Source organism: Sinohyriopsis cumingii, chromosome 18 (genome assembly GCF_028554795.1).
Source record: "Sinohyriopsis cumingii isolate HCF-2022 chromosome 18, ASM2855479v2, whole genome shotgun sequence".
Taxonomy (NCBI): domain Eukaryota; kingdom Metazoa; phylum Mollusca; class Bivalvia; order Unionida; family Unionidae; genus Sinohyriopsis; species Sinohyriopsis cumingii.
In genome coordinates this window covers 7,922,884-7,944,378 of record NC_142978.1, presented here as the reverse complement: position 1 = coordinate 7,944,378, position 21,495 = coordinate 7,922,884, and the positions used below count along the sequence as shown (strand labels likewise).

General features: G+C 35.0%; 1 protein-coding gene across 1 annotated transcript in view; it reads right to left on the bottom strand.

Moving 5' to 3' along the window:
* The window catches only part of LOC149776034 (receptor-type tyrosine-protein phosphatase N2-like), a 520,769-nt gene that overhangs the window by 146,983 nt on the left and 352,291 nt on the right, over positions 1-21,495 (bottom strand). Inside the window, exon 10 of the mRNA XM_089941917.1 lies at positions 16,474-16,544. Coding sequence (XP_089798043.1) covers positions 16,474-16,544 — 71 coding nt within the window. The remainder of the gene's footprint in view (positions 1-16,473; positions 16,545-21,495) is intronic.

Here is a 21,495-nt window from a genome sequence, read left to right as displayed (position 1 = left end):
TCATGCAAAAGTGAGGCTTTTGTAAAAATGTTATCACTTCCTTAAATATGTTTCAGTTGATATTGAATATTCATTCAATTCTTGTTAAACAAGCAATAGTGTTAATCAAACACAAAATTTATGTGTGTGACATGGCGCAAACTGTGCATGTGTCTAACCATCAGGGCAGCAGACAACCACTTAGTCAGACAAGCTAACCACAACAGGTGACATTTTGTAATGGATCACATGTTTCCTGGGATCAGATTGGCTAATGGCTCACTGGAATTCCCAATAATTTACAGTGGACTGACACCTGGTGATAGATAGTGGAGTTTATGAATTCATCAACTGATTTATGGAAGCTGGATGGTTTTCCTCTTTTGAATATTACCTGTCTTGTACTGCTAACAGTATTTCTCCCACGATATTGAAAGCCCACTTTAGGATTTGCTAAATATTAGATGGTTGGCTTGCTTCTAAAACTATTCACATTAAATAGCTGCAATAAGAGTGTAATGATGGGGTTGGACCTATTATTAAGTATGGGCCTAAAGGCAGATAACTCTGCTAAAATACATCATTCAAGATAAGCCATAAAGTAAAAAGAGCCTTATAAACAGTTTGACAAACTTAACTTGCTAAATATATTCAATATATCTGTGAAAATATGGGTTGACCTATCAACACAACAGGTTTCTGCATCAACATCATATTTATCTGATGGAAGCCTTTTCTTGATAATGAGGCTTTATTTGTGGTAATACATTCAATGGCATTATTTGTAATCTTCAACTGATACTATATATATATATCAATATTTAAAAAACCAGACCCGAACTACTATATTTGCCTCCAAAGTAGTAAGTTTACTAGAAATGTTCCCATATGATATGGAAAACCTGTAAATGTGGAGCAAATGGGAAATGCTTGATTAAATCTTAACAGTTAATGTTCCAATCAAACAGGGCCACAACTTAGACAAACTTTGTCAAAATTATTGACAAGAAATTATTGAAAATTAAACATCACCTAAAGCTTTTTATTATCAGGCATCATGTAAAGTTTTTTTGGAATCTCAATAAAAATTCAAGATAAACTGACAGATGAATGAACAAATTTGACAGAATGTTACTTTGACAGATGGACATAAGTAATGCCATGAAAAAGACAGACAGACATAAGTAAGGTCAAGGAAAATGACAGATGGACCTAGAAAAGCTAAAGAAAAAGACAGATGGACATAATAAGTCCAAAGAAAAAGACAAATGGACATAAGCAAGGCCAAGTAAAAGACATGGACATAAGAAAGACTGATTAAAAGAATGATGGACAGAAGTAATTCCAAGTAAAAGACAGAGGAACATAAGCAAGACCAAGTAAACTACAGATGAACATAAGCAATGACAAGTAAAAGACAGATGGACAAAGGCAATGACAAGTAAACATAAAGATGGACATAAGCAAGACCAAATAAAAGAATGATGGACAGAAGTAATTCCAAGTAAAAGACAGAGGAACATAAGCAAGACCAAGTAAACTACAGATGAACATAAGCAATGACAAGTAAAAGACAGATGGACATAAGCAATGACAAGTAAACATAAAGATGGACATAAGCAAGACCAAATAAAAGAATGATGGACAGAAGTAATTCCAAGTAAAAGACAGTGTGATTTGATGTGATTTAGATTTTTGGATTTTTAACGTAGCTTTAACAATTTTTCAGTCATATCACTACAATGTCTGCAATGTGGCAGTTTATAGTGATGTCTAGCATTGTGGCATCATGCCGGAGACATGTAGCATGATGTCCCACCCAGTCACATTATCCTGACACCAGGCTGACCAGCCTTAACACTGACCTCTTAATGCTGAGTGCCAAGCGAGGCAGCTGTTAGTACCATTTTGTAAGTCTTTGGTATGACTCAGCCGGGGATCGAACCCACGACCTCTCGCATCTGAGGCAGACACTCTAACCACTAGGCCGTTGGAGCGGTCCAAGTAAAAGACAGAGGGACATAAGCAAAACCAAGTAAACGAGAGATGGACATAAGCAATGCCAAGTAAAAGACAGATGGACATAAGCAATGCCAAGCAAAAGACAAAATGGACATAAGTAATGCCAAGTAAAAGACAGATGGACATAAGCAATGCCAAGTAAATGACAGATGGACATAAGCAATGCCAAGTAAATGAGAGATGGATATAAGCAATGCCAAGTAAAAGACAGGTGGACATGAGCAATGCTAAGTAAAAGACAGATGGACATAAGCAATGCCAAGTAAAAGACAGATGGACATAAGCAGTGCCAAGTAAATGAGATGGACATAAGCAATACCTAGTAAACAAGAGATGGACATAAGCAATGCCAAGTAAAAGACATATGTCTAAGCAACGCCAAGTAAAAGACAGATGGACATAAGCTACGTTTAGCAAAAGACAGATGGACATAAGCAATGCCAAGTAAAAGACAGATGGACATAAGGAATGCCAAGTAAAAGACAGATGGACATAAGCAGTGCCAAGTAAATGAGATGGACATAAGCAATGCCTAGTAAACAAGAGATGGACATAAGCAATGCCAAGTAAAAGACAGATGGACATAAGCAATGCCAAGCAAAAGACAGATGGACATAAGCAGTGCCAAGTAAATGAGATGGACATAAGCAATGCCTAGTAAACAAGAGATGGACATAAGCAATGCCAAGTAAAAGACAGATGTATCTAAGCAATGCCAAGTAAAAGACAGATGGACATAAGCTATGTTTAGCAAAAGACAGATGGACATATGCAATGCCAAGTAAAAGACAGATGGACATAAGCAATGCCATGTAATAGACTGATGGACATAAGCAATGCCAAGTAAAAGATAGATGGACACAAGGAATGCCAAGTAAAAGACAGATGGACAGAAGCAATGCCAAGTATTTGAGTATGTAATATTATGCTGGTTTCTAATTATACAGACAACTAACTGTATTCTACTTCAAAGGTGGCAATGTTTTGGTAGCTAACAAATAATTTTTAATTTTCACATATACTTAATAGTACATGAAAACAATCCACTTGATATTAAGACCAAGGTTGGGTATTTAATGATTTTACCCAACCCTGATCATTAAATCTCTATTCAAATCTTCCTCCTTTCTGTCATCAAATCAGCCAGTGCCATCAACAAAACATTCGATTTTAGGTAGCATGTGGTATTCTTTCATTGGAGTCTTCAGATGATACCATAATGTCTTCATTAGCATGTGGTATTCTTTCATTGGAGTCTTCAGATGATACCATAATGTCTTCATTAGCATGTGGTATTCTTTCATTGGAGTCTTCAGATGATACCATAATGACTTCATTAGCATGTGGTATTCTTTCATTGGAGTCTTCAGTTGATACCATAATTTCATTAGTAGCAAGCTGTTGATACACTGTATTCATCTCTGTGTAGACATAAGTGCATCAACGACCATTGGCAAGCAAAAATAACCATGACACAAGAGCTGATAAGGGTCTAAATGATTTTTATTGAACAAATATACCTTATATGTGCATGCCTTTTAAGCATTACATTCCGTCAAAATGAAAATTGGGATCATTTTTATGGAGATCCACTGCACTTGCATAACAGGACCAAGACCTTCAATATCAGCTGATTAAAACACTATGTTAAAAGAAAAAATGCATCAATTTATGAAGGCAAATTTGCTGATAAATCCTGTCAAATGCTTGTTTGTTGCCAGGTTCATGCCTGAAACGGTCAGGGTCAGAATAACACCAATCTGTCCATCCCATGTTAACTACAATGGTCAGGGTCAGAATAACACCAATCTGTCCATCCCATGTTAACTACAATGGTCAGGGTCAGAATAACACCAATCTGTCCATCCCATGTTAACTACAGTGGTCAGGGTCAGAATAACACCAATCTGTCCATCCCATGTTAACTACAATGGTGTGTCTTTGTAAAAGGTTCTTTACTTAATTTGTCTCTGCATTAAACAAAAATCTTCTTTGTTTCTGTGTTATAAAATGCCCAACCAAATCAAAGCACCATCTAGCAAAAATATAGCCAATGTTGCCACATCCGATTTTATGTCCTACATAGCACTGATCAGGGCCTCATGAAAAATTAGTAGAAACTCTTGGTGTCTGTGGAAATGCGCCATTTTACTCTCAACAAGTGTTTATTTTTTTATTATTATTTATAATTAAAGCTGGCAGATTTGAAATCTTCAAGCCGTGGGTGAACTTACGATGTTTAGTAAAACCCAGCGTTAGTCTTCTTAAAACTGAGTATCTTAGCTTATTTTTGCAGCTCAATCAATAGTTAGAATTAATTAGAAGCTCAAACTGATTTTGTACAACTCTGGACCAAGTATTCCTTAGCATTAACATTTTGCTGCCAGTCTAAGAAACCTAACCTGGTAATTATGACATCATTGCTGGAATCCAACTTCAGATTTGTGTGATCAATTTCACAAACTCCACCTTCAGAGAACTCCAAATTGAGAATGATCATGGAGCTGTTTTTCTTCTGCAATCCAGTAATCAATTTCACAAATTGATTCCAAAAATGTTCTGGAATTGAACAACGGCTGGCATTATAATGATAGAACCTGCTCCCAGCAGTTATATAAAAAAAAAACAATTAAAAATGATACCATGTTCAGACATAAGACTAAATTCAAATATTGAATAATTAAAGTTTTGAAGTTTCAATTCCAAGGAAATGTTATATCTTCACAGGGAAGATCAAAACAGTTGATTCTGAAAAGTAAAATATTAAAATTCTCAATGCTCCTTATATCAGAGGAGAAAATCTTTATCACTTTGTGCCCGTTATGTCCTTGGAGAAAACTGTGTTAACTTTGCGTCCTTTGTATCCTTGGAGAACAATGATGTAGTACTTTGTACCCCATATGCCATTAGAGAAAATTCTCAAAGAACAGCCACAAATTTTATAAAGCAGTGTAATTATAAAAAAAAAAAAAAAAAAAAAAAATTCTTTCACACTGGGGTATAGCTTTAAAGAAAAGAGGAGCGAAATATCTGAGAGAAAAAGATGTAAAGTCACTTTAAAATGTTAAAGAGACCAGCTAGTCTTCAGGAAACATTTTTTCAAGTCCCCAAAACAAAGTTAATACAAGAAAAACTACAATTGTGTCAATAATGACACAAATGCCTCCACTCATATGATGCAATTTCCTTAATGTCATGTCTCATTTCAAATTTGGTTTCAGTCCATAAAACTGAAATGAAATCCTAAGATGGGTTGGATGGGACAAGATGGACAGATATAGATTAACAGAAATTTTCTTAACAGGGAGAGTTCGTACAAACCTACCACATAGAGGTGGAGGCCATTGGCATGGGGTGGAGGTGGCAGATGTGTAAACTATGCCTTTTGGTAGATGATGGGTGAAAACCTTATTTTTAGGTCAGAAACACCTAATTCAAAAGAAGCATTTAATGATTTTGTATGACTTCTTTGACAATAAATGTATATGGTAATAAGCATAATGTAACTGGTGCTAAGCTGGCAAGAATTCTTCTTTGCTTCTTATTATGTCTTTAAAAAAAAACTTTGAAAACTGAAAATAATTTAATGGACGACCATATAAACATTGGTATAGTCATCAGTTATTTACTGCATCAGATATGTTAACCCATGGTAAATCTTTGAAGGAAATGGAAGCAAAATCCTTTCCATGTGTGTGTGTGTGTGTGTGTGTGTGTGTGTATCTCTCTGTCTCTCTCTCTCTCTCTCTCTATATATATATAAATATAGACATGCACGCCCAAATTACATGTCTAAAGAGGATTTTGTTCATTTTTTTCTTTTTTCTTTTTCTGAAGGTTTTTAACTAAAGTGATCATGTTTCAAAGATCTGCTGTTACCTTATTCCTTGGAGTACTGTGAATTTTGCTTGGAGAACTGAATCCCAAATCACATTAAGTTTTTCATAAAGGCTGAATTGCTGCAATAATAGCCAGTATGAATAGACTTGTGAACTGGTTTTCAGGATATATGTCGTAAATACAATTTTCCACAAATCATGTATGTTGTTACTGATGTATCTGATTTTCTGCAAAATCACAAGGCTATTTCCGCAAGGTCTAAACCATTGTAAATTATAATGTGCTGGCTATTTCCGCAAGGTCTAAACCATAGTAAATTATAACGTGCTGGCTATTTCTGCAAGGTCTAAATCATAGTAAATTATAACGTGCTGGCTATTTCCGCAAGGTCTAAATCATAGTAAATTATAACGTGCTGGCATTTCCACAAGGTCTAAACCATAGTAAATTATAACGTGCTGGCTATTTCCGCAAGGTCTAAATCATAGTAAATTATAACGTGCTGGCTATTTCCGCAAAGTCTAAATCATAGTAAATTATAACGTGCTGGCTATTTCTGCAAGGTCTAAATCATAGTAAATTATAACATGCTGGCTATTTCTGCAAGGTCTAAATCATAGTAAATTATAACGTGCTGGCATTTCCACAAGGTCTAAACCATAGTAAATTATAACGTGCTGGCTATTTCTGCAAGGTCTAAATCATAGTAAATTATAACGTGCTGGCTATTTCCGCAAGGTCTAAATCATAGTAAATTATAACGTGCTGGCATTTCCACAAGGTCTAAACCATAGTAAATTATAACGTGCTGGCTATTTCCGCAAGGTCTAAATCATAGTAAATTATAACGTACTGGCTATTTCTGCAAGGTCTAAATCATAGTAAATTATAACGTGCTGGCTATTTCTGCAAGGTCTAAATCATAGTAAATTATAACGTGCTGGCTATTTCTGCAAGGTCTAAATCATAGTAAATTATAACGTGCTGGCTATTTCTGCAAGGTGTAAACCATAGTAAATTATAACGTGCTGGCTATTTCTGCAAGGTCTAAATCATAGTAAATTATAACGTGCTGGCTATTTCTGCAAGGTCTAAATCATAGTAAATTATAACGTGCTGGCATTTCCACAAGGTCTAAATCATAGTAAATTATAACGTGCTGGCTATTTCTGCAAGGTGTAAACCATAGTAAATTATAACGTGCTGGCTATTTCCGCAAGGTCTAAATCATAGTAAATTATAACGTGCTGGCTATTTCTGCAAGGTGTAAACCATAGTAAATTATAACGTGCTGGCTATTTCCACAAGGTCTAAATCATAGTAAATTATAACGTGCTGGCTATTTCCGCAAAGTCTAAATCATAGTAAATTATAACGTGCTGGCTATTTCTGCAAGGTGTAAACCATAGTAAATTATAACGTGCTGGCTATTTCTGCAAGGTCTAAATCATAGTAAATTATAACGTGCTGGCTATTTCTGCAAGGTCTAAATCATTGTAAATTATAATGTGCTGGCTATTTCTGCAAGGTCTAAACCATAGTAAATTATAACGTGCTGGCTATTTCTGCAAGGTCTAAATCATAGTAAATTATAACGTGCTGGCATTTCCACAAGGTCTAAACCATAGTAAATTATAACGTGCTGGCTATTTCTGCAAGGTCTAAACCATAGTAAATTATAACGTGCTGGCTATTTCTGCAAGGTCTAAATCATAGTAAATTATAACGTGCTGGCATTTCCACAAGGTCTAAACCATAGTAAATTATAACGTGCTGGCTATTTCTGCAAGGTCTAAATCATAGTAAATTATAACGTGCTGGCTATTTCCGCAAGGTCTAAATCATAGTAAATTATAACGTGCTGGCATTTCTACAAGGTCTAAACCATTGTAAAGTATAACGTACTGGCATTTCTGCAATGTCTAAACCACAGTAAATTATAGCCTGCTGGCTATTTCTGCATCAACACTCTCTGTGCTATGTTCATCTTGCAGCAAACTTTCAGATATTTCATCCTCCCTAGTTTTGTTCTTAACAGATGATCTTTCCATCTCATTGACTTTGCTACAGAAATCAGTTATTTTGTTTAAAACATTGTTGTTCATATTAAGACATTTTCCTAATGTCTGATTGATGGATGTATACTGATTCAGAAAACAATTCAATTGGAATACCACCATAGTTTCTGCAACACTCCAGCAGATCTCCATCATGAAGGTGCTTGCATTCAAACATTATTTTTTACAGATATATGATTAATTTTGATCAATGAGAAAAGGCAAAAAGACAATCTGATCAACCTAATTTAAAACTTCAAAATTAAAATATCATACATTGGGTACAAGAAATCACAAGAACCACAGATTACTTGTGTGATCTTTCCCCCCCAGTGGACTGAATGGGACAGGATGGATAGACATGGATGGGACAGGATGGACAGACATATGTATGGGAGAAGATAGACAGACATGGATAATACTTTCAAGCCCTCTCTATACACACTCTGGGAACATTTTAAGCAAATGAATTTGCAGATTTTTAATTAACTTTACTAGAAATATCATAGCTTGTGTATACATAATTTTTAAACGTTTCTAGAATGTCTCAGGAATTATTCCAGTCTCTCATCAAAGAAAGTTCAAAACCCTGTCTCTCATCAAAGAAAGTTCAAAACCCTGAATTCTTAACTGTTTCAAAGACACTTGTATTTCCATTTAACTTCTCCTCATAAACTTGTCTTATCTTAATAAATAAGGCTTGTCTACTCGTCTCCGAACACTACTGGAGAGAAATTAACACCATTTGGACATGCCATTATCGTTGCCACAGCAACCAAACAGTACAGGATCCATTATAGATTTTTCCCTTTGGTTCAAGACTGTGACAGCTCAGTCTTAATGGAGTATTTTAGGTTTCTAATAAGCTATATTTGAATACATCACATTCTCATTTGTCCCTGGTAATAGTTAAAACAAAACCACAACTCCTATGACATGACCAAAAAAAAAGATTAAGCTGGTATTACCAAAAGATGAAAATGCCACAAGTTCTGGTTCTGGTTATTTTAAGTACATGAACTGAATCTTGATCAATTTCTTTCCAGGTAAAAAGACAGCATAATGTTTTCTAGTGCAATGTTTTGAGTTTAAAGGATTGAATTTAACTCCCATGAAGCTTCATTTTAAAAGTATCCTAGGATAGGTAGATTAGGAATTGGTTCCAATTTTATTATTGATCATTAGTTTCTATGAACGAAACCATAATCACCAAGAGTCTCTCAAAGGAACTGACACTTTACTGACCAAAAGGAATTTCCTGGAATTCATTAACCCATAAGGCCATGTTTATGCATAATGCATAATGAAGTTGTACCCTACTTCCAAGCTCTGTATTGTCAAAGTCATTTAAGATACACCAAAGTTGGTGGTATTTCAGAAAAGTAAACAGATGTAGCTCTACAATGATACCAAATGATCTGGAGTTTCCACTTGCATCACAAGACACAGTGGAAAAAACATATTTTTTGAGACTTGAATTTTTTTACACCAAAAATTTGCTGGTTCTCAGAACCAAATTTTATGTCCAGATTTTAGACTTTTGGACCTGGGATTAAGGCAGACCATTCTGATGTCTGAACTGCACATGAATAAGTGACCACCTGAAAAAAATAGCATAAGTTTGAGACTTGGAATAAAATGTGGTCAAGTCACGAAAATGATGAGTCCAACAAACTATTAAAATAAAAAAAGGATTCCAACTTTAACCCTTCTGACATGCACAAGCAAAATAGCCAATAAAAAATGTCTAAACTTTAGGAACAAAACTGGGCATCTGGCTAAATGAAAATCTCCTGAAAGTAGATGTATTTGGATGTATTCAGATGTAATCCCCAAAATAAGATTACTTCTCCCATTTCAGCAAAATTAACAGATATCTCCAGGGGTTAATTAGTTTGGTTAATTTTGATGACATCACCAAATTTTAATATTCCTATCATATTTGATCATTTGTTCATCAATATTGCACATAAATTACAAAAATAGCTATTCCTTGACAATTAGTAAGAAATTTCCAAAAACCTTGTTAACTGCCAAGTCTTGCCATACTGTGTCAAATTAGCATCATTTTCATTGAAGACCAACAAAAATGCCGGATTGGCACCATTTTCATAAAAGACTAACAATAAAGCATACCTAATTCAGAACAAATTATTCAATATTTTCCTTGCAAAATTCCACTAAATTTTCTGATTTCATGTCCAGGCCTTTATTCCCTTGAGTCTGATGCTATCAATACACCAGTCCCTCGATAATTTGTGCCCAGATAACTCACAAACCCACTTATAATTTGGGGTCAGCCATAGATCCCATTCTATTTTACTATAAAATACCCCCAAAGTTGGACCCTTTTTGTTGAACTTGAAGAAAATCATGATCAAAATTGGTAAATGAAACCTTGATATATAGTTCTTTTTATCATCAAAATCAATAGTAATTAAATGGAAACGTCATGAAATGCTCAACATTTAATATGAAGTCATATGTGTTGTTAAATATTCTTTTCAAACAACATTCTCAATAAACTGTAAACTATAATATTCTATGAAATTTCAAACAATGAAAATGTCACTAATGTTGACTGGTAGCAACATTTTAATAAATGCACAAGTTTTGTCAAGTGAAATTTGTGTTTTTATTCTCTCTTTTAATTTGGTTTCAATGTAATCAACATAAATGCAATATGCCCTCTTGTATTAAAACATGAAAACTATCAATCTTCCAATCAAATGTATCCAAAATCTTGATGCCATAAGACGATTTAAGATATCTGATCAAAACCTGTCAGAAATTGCTAGTTTAGACAAGCTCTGAGTCAATCAGATGCAAGTCATTGGTATGTGTGGATCTTGTTAATAATTATACTCAACCCAAACCATGATGATATAAAATCTAATTACCACTTTTTATCACAATCCTACTGTCTCTTAAGTGCTAAAGAAATCCAAGCTAATTATATGCAAGACGACCTCATAAATATGAAATCCAAGCTAATTATATGCAAGACGACCTCATAAATATGAAATCCAAGCTAATTATATGCAAGACAACCTCATAAATATGAATAGATCTTGCTCACAAAAAAAATTACGTATGATCTTGAGGAACTGGCCTTTTGCAAAGTTTGATTAAAATCTGTCTCATCTGTCTAGTGGTAAAACGCTCTTCCGATTAGACGCAGGATAACCTCATTCATATGCTAGATCTTACTTATAATAAAACTTCTTCAAAATCATGGTAGTATGTTTCACAGTGACAATGATTTTATGCTTGGGGGGAATAGTAGTTACAAAACAATAGTTCCATAATGTAGTGTGCATATTAATAACAAAACTGACATACAGTGAAATTAAAGAAAGAAAAAAAATTAAGTAATAGTAAGATCGATAAATCCATTAACCAAGTTTAACAAAATTGGAGAAAGTCATTAAAGTGTTGACAAGTTCAGCCATTCGCATTATCATCTAATAAATATGTGTGGATTCACTGGATCAGTAAAAACTTAACTGACTTAAATGTAGTCATCATCTTCATGAGGTTCAGATCAGAAATTTGGTTTCCAGATTTGTAACATGCTCCACCAATTAGAATCAAGATTCCCTCATTACTATGCATGGACCTCGCTCAATTATAGGCTTACAAGACATCCTGATCATAAAAATCAGATCAGAAATATGGGGCAACAGGCAATTATTGATGGACATGCAACAGACCACTAAGGACTGGTGATGGTGAAGAGCCATACCATAGGCTTTCTTGGCCTTCCAGCCAGGTGAGATAATAAAATATTATTACAGTACAAAATCAACTATATGGATACCAATTCTCCTGACTTTTCTTTATCATATATACCAAGGGAGTGTTCCTAGACACATAATGTTCCTGACTTTTCTTTATCATATATACCAAGGGAGTGTTCCTAGACACATAATGTTCCTGACTTTTCTTTATCATATATTCCAAGGGAGTGTTCCCTAGACACATAATGTTCCTGACTTTTCTTTATCATATATACCAAGGGAGTGTTCCTAGACACATAATGTTCCTGACTTTTCTTTATCATATACCGGTATACCAAGGGAGTGTTCCCTAGACACATAATGTTCCTGACTTTTCTTTATCATATATACCAAGGGAGTGTTCCTAGACACATAATGTTCCTGACTTTTCTTTATCATATATACCAAGGGAGTGTTCCCTAGACACATAATGTTCCTGACTTTTCTTTATCATATATACCAAGGGAGTGTTCCCTAGACACATAATGTTTTTGACTTTTCTTTATCATATATTCCAAGAGAGTGTCCCTAGACACATAATGTTCCTGACTTTTCTTTATCATATATACCAAGGGAGTGTTCCCTAGACGCATAATGTTCCTGACTTTTCTTTATCATATATACCAAGGGAGTGTTCCTAGACGCATAATGTTCCTGACTTTTCTTTATCATATATACCAAGGGAGTGTTCCTAGACGCATAATGTTCCTGACTTTTCTTTATCATATATACCAAGGGAGTGTTCCTAGACACATAATGTTCCTGACTTTTCTTTATCATATATACCAAGGGAGTGTTCCTAGACACATAATGTTCCTGACTTTTCTTTATCATATATACCAAGGGAGTGTTCCTAGACACATAATGTTTGCTATATAAACTTGATCAGTTATTCAGACACTCAAATTATCCAGATAAAACTTTATTGATAATTATGTTTTTGAAGCATATCTTTTTGATCAGTTTGCATATGGCCTAAAATATATATAATGTTCACCAATGTCATCAGTCAGCAGACACAAGGCCTCAAAAATATCCAACATGAACTGAGCAAACATACTTGCCTGACTTGGATGGTGACCTAACTCATAAGATGGTATGTTGACGGTAATAATTAGGTTTAGTGGCTTCTGTCTTTTTGTTGGGTCCAAATTAGGATCTAGATTACATGCATGGAGTTTTTAAGGCCTTGTATGTGCTCACACAATGCTACATATCATATATTGTGCTAGAACCAGTATGCCTACAGTTAAAGGAGTCTCTGGCAATCGTAGGCATGCCCACAATTAAAAGAGCCTCGACAATCTTGTATGCCCGCAGTTAAAGGTGTCTCTGGCAATCTAGTATGCCCACAATTAAAGGAGCCTATGACAAACTAGTATGCCCTCAGTTAAAGGAGTCTCTGACAATCTAGGATGCCCACAGTTAAAGGAGCCTATGGCAATCTAGCATGCCCACAGATAAAGGAGCCTATGACAATCTAGCATGCCCACAGATAAAGGAGCCTATGGCAATCTAGCATGCCCACAGATAAAGGGGCCAATGACAAACTAGCATGCCCACAGTTAAAGGAGTCTCTGACAATCTAGGATACCCACAGTTAAAGGAGCCTATGGCAATCTAGCATGCCCACAGATAAAGGAGTCTCTGACAATCTAGGATACCCACAGTTAAAGGAGCCTATGACAATCTAGCATGCCCACAGATAAAGGAGTCTCTGACAATCTAGGATACCCACAGTTAAAGGAGCCTATGGCAATCTAGCATGCCCACAGATAAAGGAGCCTATGACAATCTAGCATGCCCACAGATAAAGGAGCCTATGGCAATCTAGCATGCCCACAGATAAAGGGGCCAATGACAAACTGGCATGCCCACAGTTAAAGGAGCCTATGGCAATCTAGCATGCCCACAGATAAAGGGGCCAATGACAAACTAGCATGCCCACAGTTAAAGGAGCCTATGACAATCTAGTATGCACACAGATAAAGGAGCCTATGGCAATCTAGCATGCCCACAGATAAAGGGGCCAATGACAAACTAGCATGCCCACAGTTAAAGGAGCCTACGACAATCTAGTATGCACACAGATAAAGGAGCCTATGGCAATCTAGCATGCCCACAGATAAAGGAGCCTACGACAATCTAGCATGCCCACAGTGAAAGGGGCCAATGACAAACTAGCATGCCCACAGTTAAAGGAGCCTATTGCAATCTAGTATGCCCATGGTTCAAGGAGCATAGGGCAAACTAGCATGCTCCACTTTCCATTTTCAGGATGAACATTATACTGGGACATGTAATGGCTACCTCTTTTTAGATCGATCCATTATGAAATTTTACGAAAAGTTACCAACATACGGCACACACAACAGCTCTGTATAAGAAGTACAACTGCATATGTCATGTAAATAATTGAATTTCAATGCATAGAGACATTTTTATATGTTCAAATTACATAAAACAATGTAGTATTAAGTATTTAGTCCCAAACTGTAAGCATACTCTTTGTGTCCTAAGCACCAGTTTTGTTTTATAACAGCACACTCAAGCTATATAAACTACGCTATGAGAACAAGTTCATGGTGTTAAGTATCTGATGACAGCAAAAATTAAAACTACTAGAAAAGAACCATATGATGAAATGTACCTAAAAGCCTCCTTTGTTGCCGAGTCATTTTATGCATTCTAAAAGTTTCCTCGGTTGCTGAGCAATTTCATGCATTCCAGAAGCATCCTTGCAATCCATGTCTATCAAGCAGGATAAAATTCCCAAATCAAAGAAGGAATTATTCAAACAAAGTTTCCAGTACTCTGGAATTTATCTCTGGAATACTATAGTATTGAGATTTGAAATGCCCACTCTATTTGCTTCTTCAAAACTCAATATATCCAGTGGCCTCAGAGATGTAGTTAAAATGAAAATGGAAACAACTGTACATTTATTTTTCGCATTCATTAATGTCTTTGGGCATCATTAAATATACTACTCAAATATTTTGTCACTAATAAAATACTGCATGTATATTGACTACTGGTGAAAGGAAAGAAATTAAATACATAGTGTCTATACTTGTACATGCTACTATGTATACTGATAGATAGGCATGTGTGTTTATATGTGTGCATCTGAATATAAAATAAGTTCCTTTGTGTCAGGGTCTTGAAGTAGATTAGTTCTTCAGCTAATTATGTTACCTTCTTAAAATAAAATCATTATTATTATTATTTGGTGGCTGAGCCATTTTATGCAGTCTTAAAGCATATTTGGTTGCGGAGTTACTTTACGCATTCTGGAAGCATCCTTAGTTGCTGAGTGTCATTTTACTCATTCCAGAAGCATCCTCACCTGCTGAGTCATTGTACACATTCTAGAAATATCTTCAGTTGCTGAGTGTCATTTTACTCATTCCAGAAGCATCCTCAGCTGCTAAGTCATTGTACACATTCCAGAAGCATCCTCAGCTGCTAAGTCATTGTACACATTCCAGAAGCATCCTCAGCTGCTGAGTCATTTTACGCATTCTTGAAGTATCCCCAGTTGTTAGGTCACTTTACACATTCTAGAAGTATCCTTTGTTGTAGACTCACTTTGCGCAATCTGGAATTATCCTTGGTTGCAAAGTCAATTTATGCATTCTAAAAGGCATGATTAATATAATGTTGATTCAAACTCAGCCTGGTATTGTATGTTTGTGTCTTGCAATGTTCACAAAAAACCCAGTTTAATATTTTTAAAAATGCAGTTTGTTGTAAATAAAGGAGTAAAATACACATTAATTTTTAATCTAAAGTTCTGACATTCAGTGTAATGGTCACTACAGTTTAACCCTGTTTACTAAACAAAGGTAGTTGTCAAAATTTAAATGGTTCCAGAGGCATCTGCACAGATGGTTTTCAGCATTCAAATGGTTCAAGAGGTATCTGCCCAGAATCAGCATTTAAATGGTTCCAGAACCATCCACTCAACTGTTGTGAGCATTTAAATGGTTCCAATACCATCCACTTGGAGTGTTGTCAGCATTCAAATGGTGCCAGGTCAGCATTTAAGATGTTCCAGAACCATACAGATTATTGTCAGCATTCAAATATTTCCGGGGCCCCGAGTGGCCGAGTGGTCTAAGCGCTCTTCATTACGGATCACTGCCATCTCACCTCTGTCTGCGTGGGTTCGAGTCTCGGATTTGGCCAATGTGGGTATGTGAGAAAGCTTGCCAGTAGCATCTCGTGGGTCGGTGGTTCTTTCCGGGTTTTCCTGGGTTCTTCCTCCACCATTAATATTGGCTGCCATGTATGGCCTATCGTGTGCTCAAAAATGGCGTTAAACCCCACAACAACAACAAGAACAAATATTTCCAAAGTCAGCATTTAAATGGTTTCAGAATGTTACAATGTTGTCAACATTGAAATGGTTCCATAATCATCCTCTCAGAATGTTGTCATCATTCAAATGGTTCCATGGTCAGATTGTAAGTGGTTCCAGAACCATAGTGTTGTCAGCATTCAGCATTCAGATGATTCTAGAACCATCCTGAGTGTTGTCAGCAGTTGTTAAATGCTTCAAGGTGTCTGTGCAGAGTCAGCATTCAAAGGCTTCAGAGCTGTTAACTCAAATAGCTGTCAGCATTCAATGCATATCTACCATCAACATTTCATCTCAAAATATTCAGATATATACAATTTCAGCAATAATTAGTTCACACTTGTTAAATTCTTTCTAGTTTTGCACTTAAGATTTTTATTTTGTGCTTTACAGTATTAATGTATGGAAAACTTGGACAGCAATATGTACTTACCCCCGGGTCTCCAATACCAGAGCTGACTATGGTAAGGCCAGTCAATTTCTCAATCTCATTTTTGTGATCATCTGGAAAGGATAAAATCCAATTTTAAATACTCTGAATTTGTTTATTTTCATGGAAAGCCATGTACGTGGCTTTGCAATCAATAACTATAATGCCTTCATTATAACATTATTCATGTTATAAGGCATTAGAAAATCCCCAAAATTGTAAGACAAAGAAGGTACGTTTTTTTCCTCTGTAAGTGCATTTATGTTCAGCAAGATCTCATACCACAACTGAATATAGGCTGCAAAAGGGACAACCACCTGTCCTCTTGCCACCTGTACAAGATGGTCAAGTGGGGTAATTGTCTTAGCAGACTTTCCTGTGGCTCATCTATCCACACTTTGCATGAGAAAAAGATTTATTCAAAAACTTCTGTTTGAATAAAAACTTCTATGTGAAGCAATAGGAATTGGTATGTATTAGTGATATTAAAACTTGACATATGGTAAATAATTTTTACAATTTTGTGTAAATGGGGATTGGGCTTACCATTGAATAAATATAGTAAATAAATGCCGTAATCTGTGTATGTGGGAACTGGGCTTATCATTGGATAAATACAGTAAATAAATGCCATAATCTGTGTATGTGGGAACTGGGCTTATCATTGGATAAATACAGCATTTTTATATTCTATAAAGCCACATTTTTTAAGTGTCTAACACTGAAATGTTTTTCAATCTTAATCCAATTATTTTGTTTTGTTACTGAATACAGATGTTGCATTTTCCACACTCTAACCTGGCAACTTTTATCATATTCCTAATGACCTGTATTTTCACATTCCATTATACTGACATTTTTTCCATTATCTAACACTGACTTTCTATTTTCCCTATTCTGTTACCCAGCCATATTTCTCTTTTGTCTAACATGATAACCAATATTTGCTGAACATGGTAGATGCAATCTTTGAATATCAACATCGGCTTTAGAAATTATTAATGATCCGAGTAACACTACGATGTGGGAGTATCAAGCTGTACCAAAGTGAACATGTTAATGCCAATAGCAGCGATAAATCTGGCAAAATAATATAAATTAATCGGCAGTCATCTAGTGAAATTGGTCAATATCATAAAAGACCTTCATAAAATGCAAAATCAATTACTGTTCGAAGATGATCAGATGAACTGTCACTAATTAACAGGCATGAAGTATTTTAAAAAATTATAGCACTTAGTGAGGTCTAAATGCATTTAAGGGTTCACTGTACATTGATGCTGCAGGTTTATTGTACTACTAAGCAACAAAATCATATGAACGTTGACAGAATTTGCAACCATGTTATAAATTCAACAGCAGTCATAGCATGCAAAATAAAGCATTAAGGTAATCCAGGATTAATATTACTGTATTCACAAGTGCATTTTTTTTAAATACTGAATAATAATAATAATAATAATAATAATAATAATAATGTTTTATTTATAGAGGTGACTCATTAGTCAAGAACTATTCTCCCTTGAGGCCCTTTGACCAACAAGAAGCTACTGGCACTTAAGGAGAGTATAACAATGCATAATATATGAAGATAGCAATAATTACTGTGTATTTTAACATATTTAGTATTAAAATACTAAATTCCATTATCTATTAGAAACACAAACATGCTCATAATTTTATTGTCATTTTAGTAGTAGTAGTAGTAGTAGTAGTATAGTAGTAATTATGCATTACCTATTATAATTTGACAATTCATTATCAATATGTGGGAAGAATGTATTTCTAATACTACTAATACTAATAATAATAATAAGTGCTTATTTTTAATACAGGCCAGTTTTGGCCCATTAAAGATATATATCCACACATCATATGGTACAAAAAGGTATTTACGTTTGTAACAAAAGAAAATCGTTTCTATTCAAAGTGTTACACACGCAATGAATTATTATATTTTTTTTATTGGGTGACATACAAATATACATTACACTGTAATCACACAAAATAAAGTAAAGAGAACCCTAAAGTCTACAAGGAGATAACAGATGTTTTGTAATATTAATCTTAAGGAAGTGAATCGGGAGTTGATGGTAAAAACAGCTTCTCTAATCGGCTTTTATAACAGTGCTAAATAGATATAACAATTTTACTAGTATCATTTTCTATCAAAGTCTTAAATTTTCTAAAGCTGGATTTTTATATACAAAGGTGGGTAAATATTTCCCTTGTAATTCTCCATTTAGCGTTAAGCTATAATAAAATGAAACTAATTTTTATATTAACAATAAAATATTTGACACAATCTTTCTCCATAACAAGTATTTTCACATCTTCATGTATCACCACTGATTTGCAAGTTACATGCTCACAGCATGGAGATTAAGCATCTCGTAACAATTCTAGACATCTCTGACAAGTGAATTCTATTCTCAATGAACTCTAGAAGTGATTTATCCTCATCCTAAAGATTTTGCCCAAAAATATCTATCTTCACATCTCTGTCTAAACATTCTAAGAAATGTATTGTTATCATAATGCCCCGACTAAACCAAACATTGCTAATTCATCCATACATAAACAGACGTTTTCTGACATTGTTAGCCCAGCAATCACAAATTTTGTGGCAAATATACCGGTACCAGGAGTTTTTGAGAAAAGATGCATCCAATATACTTGTATTATGATTCAATCTTTACCTCTGTTACAATTAAGTAGTTCCACTTTCTAACATAGCCAACTCTGTGAAATACAATCACTCGTTTTTTCCATATTCACTTTTAATTTCCACTTCAAGCATTATGCATGTGGTCAGTTGATCATATGTTGCAAATGGTGCGCATTGTCAGCAAAGACAAATAAACTATATACATATAACAGTAAAAATATTTCTGTGGTTTCTAACAAAACTCCTGTTTCCATCAGCTTAGAAGTGCTTCAGATCTTTCAAAAATGAGAAGAGTAAAGGCAACAAAACACAACCCTGTGTATGCCCATAGGACAATTAAACACATCAGTAATACAATTTTTGGACTTGATACATGCTTTTACATCATTATAAATTGCCTTTATAATTCTTAACATTTTTCCACTAGTATTTTCACTAACTAGTTTTTGGTGCGGTAAAATTCTCTCTACACTATTAAAGGCTTTTCCATAGTCTACAAATACTGCACATAATCTATCCCCATGTTTTGTTAAATATTTACAGCTCAATGTATATAAAGTAAACCTATAAAATATTGTAGAATAACCAGCTCTAAAACTGGCTTCTTCTTTGGCAAGTAATTCACTTTTGGCCACCCATTCATTTATCCTATTATTTAAAATTGATGTAAATATTTTACTTAATAGAGAGGTAGTAAACAAATTCTTCTGTAGTTGGACAGTTTATCTGCATCATATTTCTTCAAATTGGGAAAATGTGCTATAGCTGTTGACCAATATTCAGGATAATACCCAATATCAAATAGTTTATTAAATAATATTGTTAATATTGGTACAGTTATGTTGACTGTACATATAAAGAATCTCTGGATAAAGCAACTATTTCCCCACTCTGTTGATCATGATACGCAAGAGCCAATAAAACTCCCACTTCTCATGCATGTCAATCACACTCTGTTGATCATGATACGACAGAGCCAATAAAACTCCCACTTCTCATGCATGTCAATCACACTCTGTTGATCATGATATGACAGAGCCAATAAAACTCCCACTTCTCATGAGTGTCAATCACACTCTGTTGATCATGTACTTTCCAGTGATCACTTGAGCAAATGTAACTTTTCTATGTATATCCAAATAACAATTAGGAACCTGAAGGTCCAAACAGAGCAATTAAATATGAACATCATATTAGGTCCTCACATTAAAGTACATGTAACCTCATGTGAAACAGCTTACCTGATAGACACACTAACTGTGCTAGATGTTCAGAAACAGACAGTCCCAATTCCATCTAAGAAAAAGTGTAGAATAATAATACAGATGACAAACAGTATGCAAAACATGCCTGAAACCAACAGTACCCCAAAGTTTCAAGCATGTGTCACATGCAACAGCAACCACCATAACTCCATACCCTCTGCTCAGACAATGGCATTGCCAACATCAGCAACAGGAGTACCCTACGGCTCACTGTCAACAGCTAGAGCACCATGAACATTACTGAAGCTTCAAAATCAGCATCCCTTTCTCAAACAATTGTGTCAGCAATACCAACTAGAATCCAGCAATGGAAATCTCAAGTCATAAAGGCTTGGACTTTAATGGAAATCTCAAGTCATAAAGGCTTGGACTTTTGTACTATATATATCCACTAACAAGATGACGTCCACCTGCAAACTAAACAAGCTCAGATCTTGCAGTACATAATGCATCAGCAGATCTGGGTCTATGCAGTTTGTTATGAGTAACCAGTAGAACAAACAACATAGACCCTGATCTGCCTGCACAACATGCAACAGTAGACCAGGGTCTTTTTTGCTTGCTGTTTGATTCGACTTATAAGCAAGTATAAACAGTAACTGGATGTGAACTCTAAGAAGTGCAAAAGTCAACAATAAGAATCATAGAGTAATGAACACATACCAAACCAAAAGTAACCAACTTCATACCTGCCAAGCTACAAGACAGTATTAGGGTTTTCTTCAGGCTTGATAAGATTGGTTTGTTGTCCCAAGGGAAGGTCGGTGCATGTGACTCAAAAAAGGCAATGTTGTATGATTGAGAACCAGTTTTCTACTCATACAAGCCTACAGAAAATGACTGAAATTCAAATTTGACTAAAATTTAAAAAAATACATGTGCTTTCTTTCTAGCATTTAATAATTCTGAAATAAGAAAATAGCAAGAAAGCTAAGTGGTTAAATATCATCACCATATAAATACACACATACCTCACCCAATTACAATCACAATACAAATACTAAATAAGAAATCAAACCAAGTTTCTGTCCTTAAAATCCACTGGACAGTAGAATACAGTCTTAACTAGGTGCAGACTGACATGTGCTTAAC